The sequence below is a fragment of the Callorhinus ursinus genome, unplaced genomic scaffold, assembly GCF_003265705.2.
Source record: "Callorhinus ursinus isolate GAN/ISIS: 27379988/994484 unplaced genomic scaffold, GSC_fseal_2.0 scaffold49, whole genome shotgun sequence".
Classification (NCBI taxonomy): domain Eukaryota; kingdom Metazoa; phylum Chordata; class Mammalia; order Carnivora; family Otariidae; genus Callorhinus; species Callorhinus ursinus.
Window position 1 is genome coordinate 465,514 of NW_027397111.1, and position 13,592 is coordinate 479,105.

The following is a 13,592-nucleotide window of genomic DNA, read 5'->3' on the forward strand; positions in this document are numbered from 1 at the left end:
AGACATGAAGTACTAATATCAGGAATAATATAGGGTACAGGGATACAGATCCTATGGACATTAAAAGGACAGCAAGGGTATATGATGAGCTTAATGGGGTGCCTGGGTGGCTCAGTAGGTAAAGCGTCTGACTCTTGATTTGGGCTCAGACCATGATCTCAGGGTCCTGGGATGGAGCCTCATGTCAAGCCCTCCACGTTCAGCAGGGAGTCTGCCTGAGGATTTTCTCTCTAACTCTCTCTCTCTCTCTGCCCCTCCCCCATGTCTCTCTCTAATAAATAAATCTTTAAAAAATGATTTCTAAATATAACTACTATTCTTTGTAAGCTATTTATTTAAAACAAATTTGAAAATCTTTCCTTTTTTAAGTAAACTCCAATACTGTGATTTTTGGAGGAAAAAGCCTAAAGAAAAAGAACAATACGATTATTCCAATAGATGCAGAAAAAAAGCTTTGACAAAATTTAACAACTGTTCATGGTAATAAAAAACTCTCAACAAATTACAAATAAAAGAAAATTTTCATCACCTGATAAAGGATATCTATAAAAGGCTTACAACTAACTTCATGCTTTATAGTGAAAGACTAAATGCTTTCTCCCTAAGATCAGACACAAGACAAAGATGTCAGTGCTCACTCCCCGAACATCATATTAGAGATCCTAACCAGTACAATAGGCAGGAAAAATAAATAAAAAGAATACCCACTGGAAAGGAAGAAAAGACATAAACATCTATGTAGAAAAACTGGAAGAATTTACAAGAACTAATAAGTGAGTTTACAACCAACAAGGCTGTAAGATATGAGATCAATTGGCAAAACTCATGTGTATACACAATCAGCTAAATGAAAACCCAACGGCAATTCCTTTTTAGAAAATGCAAAAATCAGTATTAGCAATGTGCTATTGGAAAGTGAAATAAAAAGAACAGAAATTATTTACAGTAGGATCAGAAATATGACATTTTTAGAGATAAATCTAACAAAATATGTGCAAGATTCTTACACTGAAAACTACAAAACACCAATGGAAAAAAATCAAAGGAGATCTAAACAAAAAGATGTATCATGTTCATGGATTGGGAAATCTCACTCATGTTCATGTTGTAATTCTTCCCCTAAATAATTACATATTTAATGTAATTCCAATCAAAATCCCAGCAAGGCGTTTTATAGAAATCTGATTCTAAATTTATATGGAAAGATAAAAGAATTAAAATTACCAACATAATTTTGAAAAGGAAGAAAGAAGACTCATACAACCTGATTTTAATAAAAATTTAATAATAAAGTAACAGTTATCAAGACAGTGTGGCACTGGTGAAAAGATAAATATATAGGTTAATGGAACAATATTAAGAGTCCATTAGTAACATTAATGGTTAGCTGATTTTTTACAAAGGTGCAAAGACAAGTCAATAGAGGCAGGATAGTCTTTTTAACAAATGGTGCCAGAACATACAGGTGTCCATATGCAAAAAAAAAAAAAAAAATAGAATCTTGACCCATATCTCACACTATTTATAAAAATTAACTTAAAATGCAACATATACTTAAAAGTAGTATTTAAAACTATAAAACTTCTAGAAGAAAACATAAGAGAAAATCTTTGAGACTTTGCACTAGGCAAAGGTTTATTAGATAGAACGCCAAAATCATGATCCATAAAAGAACTGATAAATTGGACTCCACCAAAATTAAAAACTTCTGTCCTTTTGAAAGACACTTGTAGGTGAATGAAAAAACATGCCACAGACTGGGAGATAATACTTATATCTGATAAAGGACCTGTATCCAAAATATACAAAAATTTCTCAAAACTCAATAAAATAGACAACATAATATTTAAAATGTGCAAAAGATTTGAACAGACACTTCACCAAAGAGGATATACCATGGAAAACAAACGTTCAATATTATCAGCAATTAGGGAAGTGCAAATTAAAATCACAATGAGATCTTATCAAAAATCTGTTAGAATGACTTAAAATTCAACACACACACACACACACACACACCTGAAAAATGGGCAGAGGATCTGAATAGATATTTTTCCAAAGAAGACATACAGGTGGCCAACAGACACATGGAAAGGTACTCAAAATCACTAATCATCAGAAAATAGCAAATGAAAACCTCAAGAGATTATGTGACACCAGTCAGAATGGCTAGAATCAAAAAGGCAAGAAATCACAAGTGTTGGTGAAGATGTAGAGAAAAAGGAACCCTTGTGCACTGTTGGGATTGTAAATTGGGCAGCTACTGTGGGAAACAGTATGGAGGTTCCTTTAAAAATTAAAACTAGAAATACTATATGATCTAGTAATTCTACTACTGGGTATTCACCCAAAGAATACAAAAACACTAATCCAAAGGGATATAGGTGCCCCTACGTTTACAGCAGCATTGTTTATAATAGCCAAGACAAGGAAACAATCCAAATGTCTGTCCATAGATGAATGGATAAAGATCACACACACACACACACACACACACACACACACACACATACACAATGGAATATTACTGGACCATAAAAAAGAATGAAATTTTGCCATTTGTGGCAACATGAATGGACCCTAGAAGGTGTTGTGCTATGTGAAATAAGTCAGACAGAGAAAGGCAAGTGGTGCATGATTTCACTTACATGTAGAATCTAAGAAACAAAAGAAGGAAAAAAGAAAAAGAAAGAGAGAGAGAGAGAGAGAGAAGGAAGGATGGAGGGAGGGAGGAGGGAGGGAGGGAGGAGGGAGGAGGGAAGGAAGGAAGAAAGAAGCCAACTAATCAACCAACCGAAAAACAGACTTAAATACAGAGAACATCAACTGATAGTTACCAGAGGGAAGGTGGGGGGGTAATGGTGAAATAAAGGGCATCAAGGGGTACAAACTTCCAGTTATAAAATACGTAAGTCATGAAAATGAAAAGCACAGCATAAGGAATACAGTCAATAATATTGTAGTAACATATGGTGATAAATGGTGTCTACATTTATAGTGATGAGCACTGAGTAATGTACGGAAATGCTGAATCACTGTTATACACCTGCGACTAATATAACATTGTATGTCAACTATACTTCAATTAAAAAAAATCTTTATGTAAATGCTGATTGCAGTTTTATTTGTTATCACCCCAAACTGGAAACAACCCACTGTCTTTCAACTGGTGAATGGATAAACAAACAGTGGTACATCCATACAACGGAATACTACTCAGCAATAAAAATCAAAGAACTCCTGATACACAATGCAGATGAATCTCACTATATACTCTGATTCCACGTATATGACATTCTGGAAGAGGCAAAACTATATGGATAGAAGCAGTGGTTGTCAGGAGGTGGGAGAGGGCTTGATAACAAAGTGGCTCAGGGCGATGATTGGGGGTGATGGAACTGTTCTATATCATGATCGTGGTGGTGGTTACAGGACTGTGGGTGTTTGTTAAAACTTGGAGAATTGTACACTAACAAGGGTGAATCTTACTGTAGGTAAGAAGTAGTAAATATTTCTTAATGGAAAAATCTAAAAACCTAAGGGAGGAACCCCAGGGAGACTTTTGTGTAAGCCTCTATCTAATGGAAAATCCTCTCCCCTAAGCCCTGTTCCCGAGAGCGCCACAGAGTGTGGTGGCCTTGTGTTCGGCATTCAAGGGCATATTCCAACAGCAGGGCTGCAGGTCTTGGCTCAGGAATGGGTGGGGAGAGTCAGGACTTTCGGACCAGAGGAGGATACAAAGCAGCCCCTTAAGCACCTGCTTCGAGGAGCAAAGCAGCCCCTCTTAAGCACCTGCTGCGAGGAGCAAAGCAGCCCCTCTTAAGCACCTGCTGCGAGGAGCAAAGCAGACCCTTGGGCGGCTACCACACGGGGAGGGGGGGAGGGGGCTGCATTTGGACATTAGTCTCCTTGGCAGAGGTGGGCTTCAGGTGAAACAAATGAAGCTTAAAATCGGGGCTCCTCACATATATAGCCTCCTTGAAAGGGGTTCTAGAAATGTGTTCACATGGCCACATATTTTTATAAAAACTGCAGAAGTAGATCCTTGAACCACAACCATTTAAGGTCAGTGCCTTTGGCCTTCTAACTTCCTCTTGTTCACAATATTCCTCTGGGTACACGTCCTCCCCCGACATTAGGGGGGGCCACAAAGAGTTTAATCCAAATCATTTACAAACATATCAACTTTTGCATTATTTTTCTTTGAAAGGGTCCCTCTCCACCCTTGCCCCCAGTCATGAGTAAGCCTCGAGACCCCTGCACCCCTGGATGCCTTGCTCCTTGCCTGATTGCAGCCCTAGGAAGACTGGCTCTCCGATGCACTCACCTTCCGGTTGAAACGGTCAATGGTGACCTGATGGGTCAGGTGAGTCACATTCAGCATCACCAGACAGAATGGGGGCCAGTTCAGGTGCCCCTGCAGAGAGAGCCCAACCCTCATCAACTTGGAGCCCAGTCCTTGTTGCCTCCTCCCCCTGGGGAGCCACTCTGAGCACACTTTCCCTGCCACCCCCTCTCAATATGCCGGGGGCACTGGTCGAGGCTGTGCAGATGGTGCACAGAAGCTCATGGAACATTTCTGGTTCTACTTGACCTCCTGTAAGCCCAGCCAAAAAAAAAGCAAAAACAAACCAAATAACCCGCCTCCTTCCACCTGGCTCATGAGAATACCCTACTAGGTGATTCTCTGCAGCCAGCATCCTTGGCCATAGGCCACATCCCTGGAGTGGCATCCCAGCTCCTCTGCACTTGGGTGCCTCCCACCTGGGCGTAGGCCGCTGGGACAAGCTGGGAATGGTGCAGGCCCCCGGAAGGGCCACAAGGCGGTGCACTCCACGAACCTTTTCTCCACAGGGCCATTCCGGGAGACCCCTGACAGGAGGAGCTACTGTAGGGGTTTCTGCATCTGTCCTCGCCTCGGGCACCCCTCAAAACTCAATTCACTGCTCAATCTCCCCTCCAAAACTAGTCAAATCCCGAGGCCCCAGCAGGAAAGGGAGCAGGGGACAGTCACCAGGTTGGCGCTTTTGCAGTCAAGGACGTGGACGGTGACCATTTCTTTGGGGCTCCGGGTGAGGATGTAGATGGCCTCCTTGAACAGGGCTACGTGGCTCCCGTCGAAGGTCACGAAGCTTAGATCAGGGAAGATTGAGCATCGGCCTAGGGGGAGGGGCAGGGATGAGAAGATTAACAGACGTTCCTGGGGCCAAGGCCACCCAGGAACAAAGGGCAGGCAACTTGGCCTTTTCCTAGGTGACTCAGAGGCCCCGGGGAGCTGGAGAGTCACTCAGAGATCAGGCATCACAGAGATTAGTTTGCAAGAGTAGGGGATCTGCCTGGTCAGGGGTCACACTGAGACAAGAGGTCCCATGCAGAATGCATCCAGGTCAGAGTTACCCTCAGGCCAAGGAACACACAGGTAAGGGGCTGAGGATCTGGTGGACGCCAGGACTCACAGGCACATTCCCACAGGGGGCAGCAGCGGTCCCCGCCCACCCTCACTGCGAGGCCCAGGACCCCACAGCGAGGGGGTGTGGCACCCTGGGGACAGTGCTGGGACTGGTTCACTCGGATCAGCTGGCCCTCCAGGCAGATGTGGCGGATGCAGTCCTGCTCAGCGATTGGCTGGGGGACAGGGCAGAGAGACAACGTGAGTGCCCAGCCTAGTGCGGCAGCCACTCACTGCCCCCCACCCCAAGCCTAAGGGCATAAGACCCTTTCCAGTGTCACTTGTAGCAGGGCAGGGGACCCAGAGGTAAGACTACTAGGGAATGGTGTCCTCACCCTCCACCCACCCAACATGCCCCTCAGGGGCCTGGGGATGGGCTGAGCATGAGACTGGGGGTCAGGAGACTGACTGCCAGGGATTTCTGCATATCTGTCAAGCCCTTGTGGAGAGCCCCAGGGTCACAGATGTGCAGACACACTACCTCAGACTCAGAGAACCGGAGCATACCCATGCACGCACGAGTGTGCGCACACACACGAGCGTGCACACATGCACACATGCAGTCTCTCTTTATCTCTTTCTCACAAACGCACATACACTGTCTTGTGACACCATATAGCACACACACAAGAACACACGCACAGATGCACGGTTGTTCACCCTGAGCCTCACAAATGTAAACTATGCACACACAGTTCCACGTGGCTCTATAGACACAAACACACACACACCAGCACGCTTGTGTTGTCACCCTCTGGTGTCACACTAAGTCATCCAATCAGCCCTAGGGAAATGGTGAGACTCTGCTAGGACATCAGGGGCCCAGAGAGAATTTCTCAGGCTCCAGAGTGTGGGGCAAGCGTGAGGGTGGTGACTGAACCCCCATCTTGCAGCCTGGCGGCTGGTGAAGGAGAAGCTGCTGCAGACCATGAGGAATGCGACGCCATGATGGTGTCCCAGCCAAGCGGCCCAGGAGAGAGGGGCATGGAGGGACCACACTGGTGTGGCCTGACAAGTCACTCACGACACAGGTGGCAGATGCGCTGTCCTCAGTGATGGTTGTCAAGGTCTCAGCCGAACTCGCTGCGATGCTCTGGGCTGGGGCTGAGTGCCCAGACTGCTTGGAGGTGGCCTCTGTCCTCAGCTCTGCCGGCAGCCGAGGTCCCGCCGAGGTTCCATGGGCCTGGGCCAGCTGAGGGAGCAGAACGAGTGAGCTCTCTCGGGACGCGGTCCTGGCCGAGACGCGGCTCAGGGGAGAGGATGTGGGCACCAGTGGCACTGTGACGGCCCAGGGGCCATCAGCCTCTGGCGCCAAGGTAGCAAGAGTGTGGGCCACAGCAGGCGTGAGTTCGGTGGGCACCCCCTGCGCAGGGCCATGCATCCAGGGGGGCAGAGACTCTTGCTTGGACAGGATGGCCACCTCCTCTGTGGTGCTCTTTCGTGGGGCAGCAGATAGCGTGGAGGCTGCGCCCTCAGCCATGGCCACGACTCCGGAGGCTGGCAGTGTGGCGCCCAGAAGCAGGCCTGGTGCCGTGCCTGCCGCCTGAGGGGCTGTGTGACTGGGTAGGCCTACCTGGGCCACGACAGCAGGGGTGAGAGGCGGTGCTGAGCTGAGGGTCTGAGTAGGTGGAGTTGTGGCCATAGTGGAAGACGTGGCCTGTTGCTGGAGAGGAAAGGTGATGACAGAGCCCTTGGACCCGGGCGTGGCCACTGGGGCAGATGTGCCCACCTTGGCCAAGGGCAGGCTGGTATCGAGAGGCAGGCCAGGGAGGAGCTGGGGTGGCCAAGTTGAGTCCACAGTCATGAAGGGTGTGACCCCCAGCCCGTGAGCATGTGTGGACTGGCTGGCGGCAGCTGGGGTCCCAGGGGGCAGAGCTGGAGGCCTGGTGGCTATGGGGGTTTGCTGGGTAGGATGGAGTGGGGCAGTGGGGAGGGGCCTTGGAGGTGAGGGTGCTGGTACGCCCGCGGGCTGGCCAGGCCCAGGCTGTTTCTCTGTGGGGGGAACCATCGCCACTCTCTTGGTAGCCAGAGCACTGAGGGGAACCTGCTCTGCTGTTGTTCTAGCCTCGGCTAGGGGGCCGCTGGGACTGGAAACGCTCTGGGCTGGTACGGGCTGGGGCATCCCGGTCCTGTTCATGACCTTTGTGATTGCGGGTGTCAGCGAAGCCTTGTGGGATCCCGAGGAAGTGGGAGGCCTGGAGGTCACTGCAGGGGAAGCCACAGGCCTGGAGGAAGAACTTGCAGGCAACTCCAGGCTTGGGAAGGGCTGGAGGGGGGTGGTCTTAATAGGCAAGGAGCCGGGGCCTGGGACTGTCACAGCTTTGGTCATGAGTGGGAAGCGAGGTGCAGGGGGTGACCGGGAGGAGACTGTGATGTTGGGGCTCCCTGCAGAGGTCACAGTCACCCTCGTCGTCTTCCCAGCACCTGACCCCATGCTAGGTGTGGGCACTGGCTGCAAAAAGGAGAGGGATGAGGATTCTGGGGTAAGGGGAGGGGCCAGGTGGCTGGCAGTCACTCCCATGCTGGCTGGGGTCTCTGTGGGGCGGGCAGGGAGGTTAGATGCAGTGGCCCCCGATGGCGGCTGCAGAGTGGCCCGGGTGGGGCCTGGAGTCAGCACTGGCGCCTTGGTAGCTGCCCTGGGTGGGTCCAGGGCTGTGGTGAGTGGGGCAGCTGGAGTGTGCGTTGGCTTGTGGGAGGGGGCCCCGGGAGCTTCCTGTGGAAACTGCAGCTCCTTGCCACTGAGAGTGGGCAGCTCCTGACTGGGAGGCAAAGTCTCATTGCCAGGAGACTCTGTGGGAACCAAAACCACGGGCTCCACACCTAGGGCAGAGAGAGAAGCAGCTCAGACAATGGGGTGCCTGCTGCCTGCCCCAGGGGGTGCTGCGAGGTAGGGCCCCTGAGCAAGCAGGTGAGCATGGGGGAAGACAGCTTCCAACGGCCAGTCAGGCTGCCTGAGCAACCCAGCGGCCTCTGTCGTGTGGTATTGGATGACTCCACAGGTCTGGACTCTGCCCCAAACCTCAAAGCTTGAGCTCAGAGCCAATGGACCTGGGGTCTACTTTTGCCTATACTGCGTTCCTACCGCCTGGCCCCAAGCCAGTCCCCTCTCCACTCTGGGCCTCCGTTTTTTTCTCTGTTTAATGGGAAGAATGGACTGGATGAGGTCCCTGCCTGCTCTAAAGGTCTCTTCCAGAAGCTCCTATGCCAACCCTGCTTCTCCAGGGACCTGGGGACTCTGGGCATGATTGGTCAAAGGAGACGCTGGAGACTTAGAGGAAATCTGAGGGAAAGATGAGAAACCTAGGCCACTCACAGTCCTCCAAGTAGACACATCTCTGTGTGACTTCATCCAGGACCTTGGGAGTGGGACATGCAGGCACACAGCCTTCCACCCTGAGGACAGAGCAAGGAGCCAGTTAGTAGTCTGAAATATGGGGGTGGGGGGATCATCTCTTTCATCTGGAGTGAGCACAGCTTCATCCCTCCTTATGACACATGTCACATGAACCCCCAGAGACACTGTGTACAGAAGCACATGTACCCAAACATGCACGTTGCATGCTTTTCCACACTCTTACTCCTCAGACCAAGAGAGAAACATGAACACGGTCCGGTTATGCACACGCTTGTGCACACACTCACACATGCTCCCATGTGTCTGCATTTAAGCACATTGTCACACCTTCAAGACTCGAAAACATTCACACAGATATACTTACATCCACACAGACTATCAAAACATCAGGGTATGCACCTTCGTGCACACACAGCTGCGCCAAGACCCAGATGCTCACACACATGTCCACATGCACAGCTGTGTGCAGCCCACGGACACCGGTATACCCACACAAATACACACAAGGCCCAGCTGTAGGCACATCATACACAAATCAATACTCACACACGCCCATGTAAGTCAGCTTCACTCTAGTACACACCTATCCACACACACCCACAAAACATGCAATCACGAGTACATGGGAGCACACACACACCTCAGGACGTGCTCATGCCTTTGGCCACAGACTACACACCCATGTACACATGTGCGTGCTCAATACACTGAGGTACACAGCTTGACTCCATGCCCCCTCACCTTGGCACATCCCGGCAGCTAGCTGCCCGCGGGTCCCGGCAGGTTTGGAAACAGGGGCCGACACAAGCATCGTAGCGCCACTCACAGAGGGGGTAGGCAGCCCCTGAGGGCTTGGCATCTGGAAAGGTGACCCGCCCCAGAGTCCCGAGACTGAGTGCGACTGGGTACCAGCTCAGGGTCAGGTGACAGAACACAGAGGTAATCCTAGCTCAGCTCATCCCCACCCGGCTCCACAGAAGAGACAAATGGACACTTGTAGGAAAAGCAAAGAAAAATAAAATAAAATATAAAACAAAATAAAAGCCAACCCAAGGGGAAACTATTCCTGGGAGCTGGGGTCGGTGCCTGGGGGGTCCTTGGGATGGGACTGTGGGAACTTGGAGTAGGGGCTGAGAACCCCAGGGCGGGCGGCTACAGAGCAGGCAGGTGCAGTTGGGCTTTGAGGGTTAGCCAAAGAGAAGGTTGGAACCCCTGATCCCTGCCATAAAGTTGCCCTATCACCCTGCCCCCCTGGGACCTTGATGGCCAGCCAGCCTTGCCCTGCACCCTTGGTGACTAAGAATGATAGTAACAACAACAAAAACAACAGCCAACTCTTAAACAGCACCAAACACGACATTCAACATCTCACAAGTAGTTCCTTATTTATGCTCACAATAATCCTATGATGGAACACTATCATTATCCTCATTTTATGGATAAGGAAACTGAGGCACAGAGGATGCTGGGAAAATTAAGCTCTCCCAGGAGAGATTTCCTCAGGAAAAGGTCTTGTGGCTAGGGCCTTGACAGATGAGGAATCCTCAGAGAAAGCAGGCAATGGCGGACGTGGAGGCAGACAAGATCCCAGACCATCTTAGCACACAAGACCAGTCTCTGAAGCCATGGCCTGAGCAGGCAGATGTGGGTGGGCTCTGCGACGGGCCAGAGGGAGCAGCCCCACCTGGCAGCCCCTTCCTGACCCTCTATCCCCACACTGCTGACGATTGGGAAGAAACCTGCTTTTCTAGGGTCCTTGAGACCAGAACTGAGAACTTACATTCGGGGAGTACCTACTAGGAACCAGGACCAGAGCAAAGCCCGTGAAACGCCATCAATCCTCCCAACAATCTTAGGAGGCAAATAGCCCCACTGTACGGAGGTGGATGGTGGGGAGCTCTCCTCCAAGTGCCAAGGACTAGGGTCAGGATTTGAACCCAAGGCTGTCTGGCTTCAAAGTCCGGCTTCATGCGACTCTGCCTCAGTGTCTTCCAGAAAGGGCCACAAGTCCTGCCATTATAGCCAGTGATGAATCTGTCCTGGATGGGGTTCTTTGGTGGACTCTCTAGATGACCACGGAATGGAAGAATGAGCTGGCCCAGGCCTGGCTTGTGGGGGAGGTGATAAGTGAAGGGGCTGGTTGGAGATACATTTGTGCACATATGTAAATGGACCCACTCATGCAGCACAAGGTGCCCTCACAGGCACAAACATACATGTGCCCTTGCAGGACAGAGAGGCCTGCCTGGAGTGGTAGAGAAATTGTGATCACTTCCCCCAGGGTATAAGCAGAGAACAAGCACTTGGGGGCAGACCCACCTGGCAGGGGGATGGCAGAGCCCTGGAACCCACTGGCCTTAGCTGAAAGGGTATGGAGCTGCCCCATCACTGCCCAGGGTCCCGGGCCTCCCATGAAGGACAGAGGGAGACTGCTGGCTCCTCAGCCTGGTGCCCAGGGGGCAATCTTTGAGCTCACAGGGCAGGCATGTGTCCCCATCAGCAAGAAACCTGAGCCAGTGGGCTTGGCAAGCTGCAGTCAGGAGCACTTCTTACCTCGTGTCCACAAAGGCTGCCCTAGTTTTAGACCATGTAGTTGGCCTGTGCGTGGAGGCAGGACCCAGGAAGCTGGCTGGGCCCCAAGCCCCACGGCCCACGGCTCCCTAGGCTGCCAACATGGAGGTCGGGCCCCCTCCCATCGTAGGGGCAGCACCCAAGGGTGGCCTCCTGTGCCAGGACAGTGGGAATTCTGCCTCTTGAGGGCAGCTGGGAGGGTGGGAGAGGGCAGGAAGGGCAGTTTGAGGAGGGACTGAGGGTGATGGCAGGGTGGACACCTACCCAGAAGGCGGAAGAACGTGCCCCGGTGGAACACCTCCGTGTGCTCGTACAGCCGCAGGCCCAGCGTAGGGCCCAACACGTAAAGGAAGGAGCCAGGCTCTGCCAGCGACTCCAGGGCCACGAGGTCTGCCTGCCCTGCCCCCCGGTGCAGTAAGAAGGAGGCATGGTGGTGGAAGGCAACGCTGCCCTGCCACTTGACCAGCTCCAGAGACCCATTGGCTGTGACATGGAGGAAGAAGTTGGGTCTGTCCGCTGCCTCCAGGGACACCACATCTGGGTCTGTAAAGAGCCAGGCGGGTGAGGTGAGCGCAGAGAGGGGTCCAGGTGAGGGGCAGAGCCTGGCATGTGTCTGCACTCCGTGACTCAGGGCAGCCACCCGCCCCGTGGATTAGCTGGGCCCTGCTCCCCCACCTCCCCCCTGCCCACCTGCTTCTGCCTGCTGGCGGCCCCTCTGCACACACCACCTCTCCCCGAGGGAAGTGGAAGCTTAGAGAAGCTGTCAGCTGCCAAACCTCAGGGATGTGTCTTCCTCCCACCTTCCTTCCCTCCTCCCTCTTTCCGTCCTTTCTCCTTCACTCCCTCCCTCCCTCCCTCCCTCCTTTCCTCTCCCTGTAAGCCTCTGGGGGACCCTCTGTGCGCCAGGAGGAATTCTCCATGCTAGGGACACAGCAGTGAGCAGACTGACAGAAACGGCCGCCCCGGAGGAATCATGTTCTATTGGACACACTGGACAGGCTGGGGGGTGCTGATTTGACAGGTTTCAGTGACCCCAGCATGGTCCTGCTCCACACAGAATCCCAGAGGCTCAGAGCTGGCAGACTGAGGGGATGTGGAGTCCAACCCACAGAAAACAGTGACCCCAAGAGGAGAAGGGGCTTGCCCTGAGCCCCACAACTGGTGTTCACTGTCCTCTCTCCTGTGTCCACAAAGAACCAGTTCTAGAAAGTGGGGCTTGTTGCTGGGTGGATAGCCCCCAAAACCACACAAGCAGGTGTCCAGGAGTCCCGGCCCGCCATGGCTGGCTGTATTGTGGGCAAGTGGCTTAACATGCCGAGGCTGTTGTGAGGGGCAAACAATATGGCGCAGGTGAAAGGCCTAGCATGGGGCTTGATGTGTCTTCCCTCCCCGTCCATGTGGCCCTGTCACACCTCCCTGAGCAGTTGTGAGGAGACAGGAGGCAACTGGAGGAAGGATTCATTCTTGACCGTAATAACAATAAGTGCTGTTTATCAAGGACTTACTATGTGCCAGACATGATACTAAGTCAGTCCTCTACCTGCTGGGTTATTAAATTCCAAGAGAGCCCCAGGAGGTGGCAAATTCATTCATTCAGCAGCTCATGTTTTCTGAGGGCCCATGATGTGCCAGGCGCTATTGTAGGCACAATAGGAAACAAAATGACCAAAATCCCTGCCCTGATAGAACTTACATTCAACTGGGAGGAGGATAAACATCATAACAAGTACAATCTATAATTGGTTAGCGGGGGATGATCTTGTTGTTCCCATTTTACAGATGAGGGAAGTGAGGCCCAGAGTCACACTGATGGTGGAAGAGGGAGGCAGGATTAGGAGACCAGGTAGGCTAAGGCCAGAGCCCAGGAGCTTAACCTCCACACAGTCTGCCCCAGGGATGGGACCCAGGAGCAGGCACCATCATATCATGCTCATATCGTGTCTATCTCCTGGATGGGACTGTGGACTTCCGGTGGACAGGGATGTGTCTCTTCCATCCCTAATGCCCTGGTGCCCAGTTCTGTGCCTGGCCTGGGAATAGGGCTCAATGAAAGGCAGGGAAAGAGGGATGAGGGGGTGGGGAGAGGTCCTCATAACTAGATAAACTGCAGACCCTGAGACTCTGAGACTGGGATGAACCCTCTGAGAAGTGTCTTGGGTCCCGGTTCCAGTTGATGCTGGGATGGGCCGCATCCCTGTGGTTGGGGAGATACTGACT

The 13,592-nt window shown here is 51.5% G+C and overlaps 1 protein-coding gene across 1 annotated transcript in view; it reads right to left on the reverse strand.

Annotated features, from left to right (window-relative positions):
• OTOG (otogelin) overlaps positions 1-13,592 on the reverse strand; it is an 84,932-nt gene that overhangs the window by 22,478 nt on the left and 48,862 nt on the right. Inside the window, exons 33-39 of the mRNA XM_025848543.2 lie at positions 11,640-11,918; positions 9,546-9,663; positions 8,763-8,842; positions 6,474-8,269; positions 5,457-5,625; positions 5,015-5,160; positions 4,328-4,417 (exon numbers count right to left, since the gene is read on the reverse strand). Coding sequence (XP_025704328.2) covers positions 4,328-4,417; positions 5,015-5,160; positions 5,457-5,625; positions 6,474-8,269; positions 8,763-8,842; positions 9,546-9,663; positions 11,640-11,918 — 2,678 coding nt within the window. The remainder of the gene's footprint in view (positions 1-4,327; positions 4,418-5,014; positions 5,161-5,456; positions 5,626-6,473; positions 8,270-8,762; positions 8,843-9,545; positions 9,664-11,639; positions 11,919-13,592) is intronic.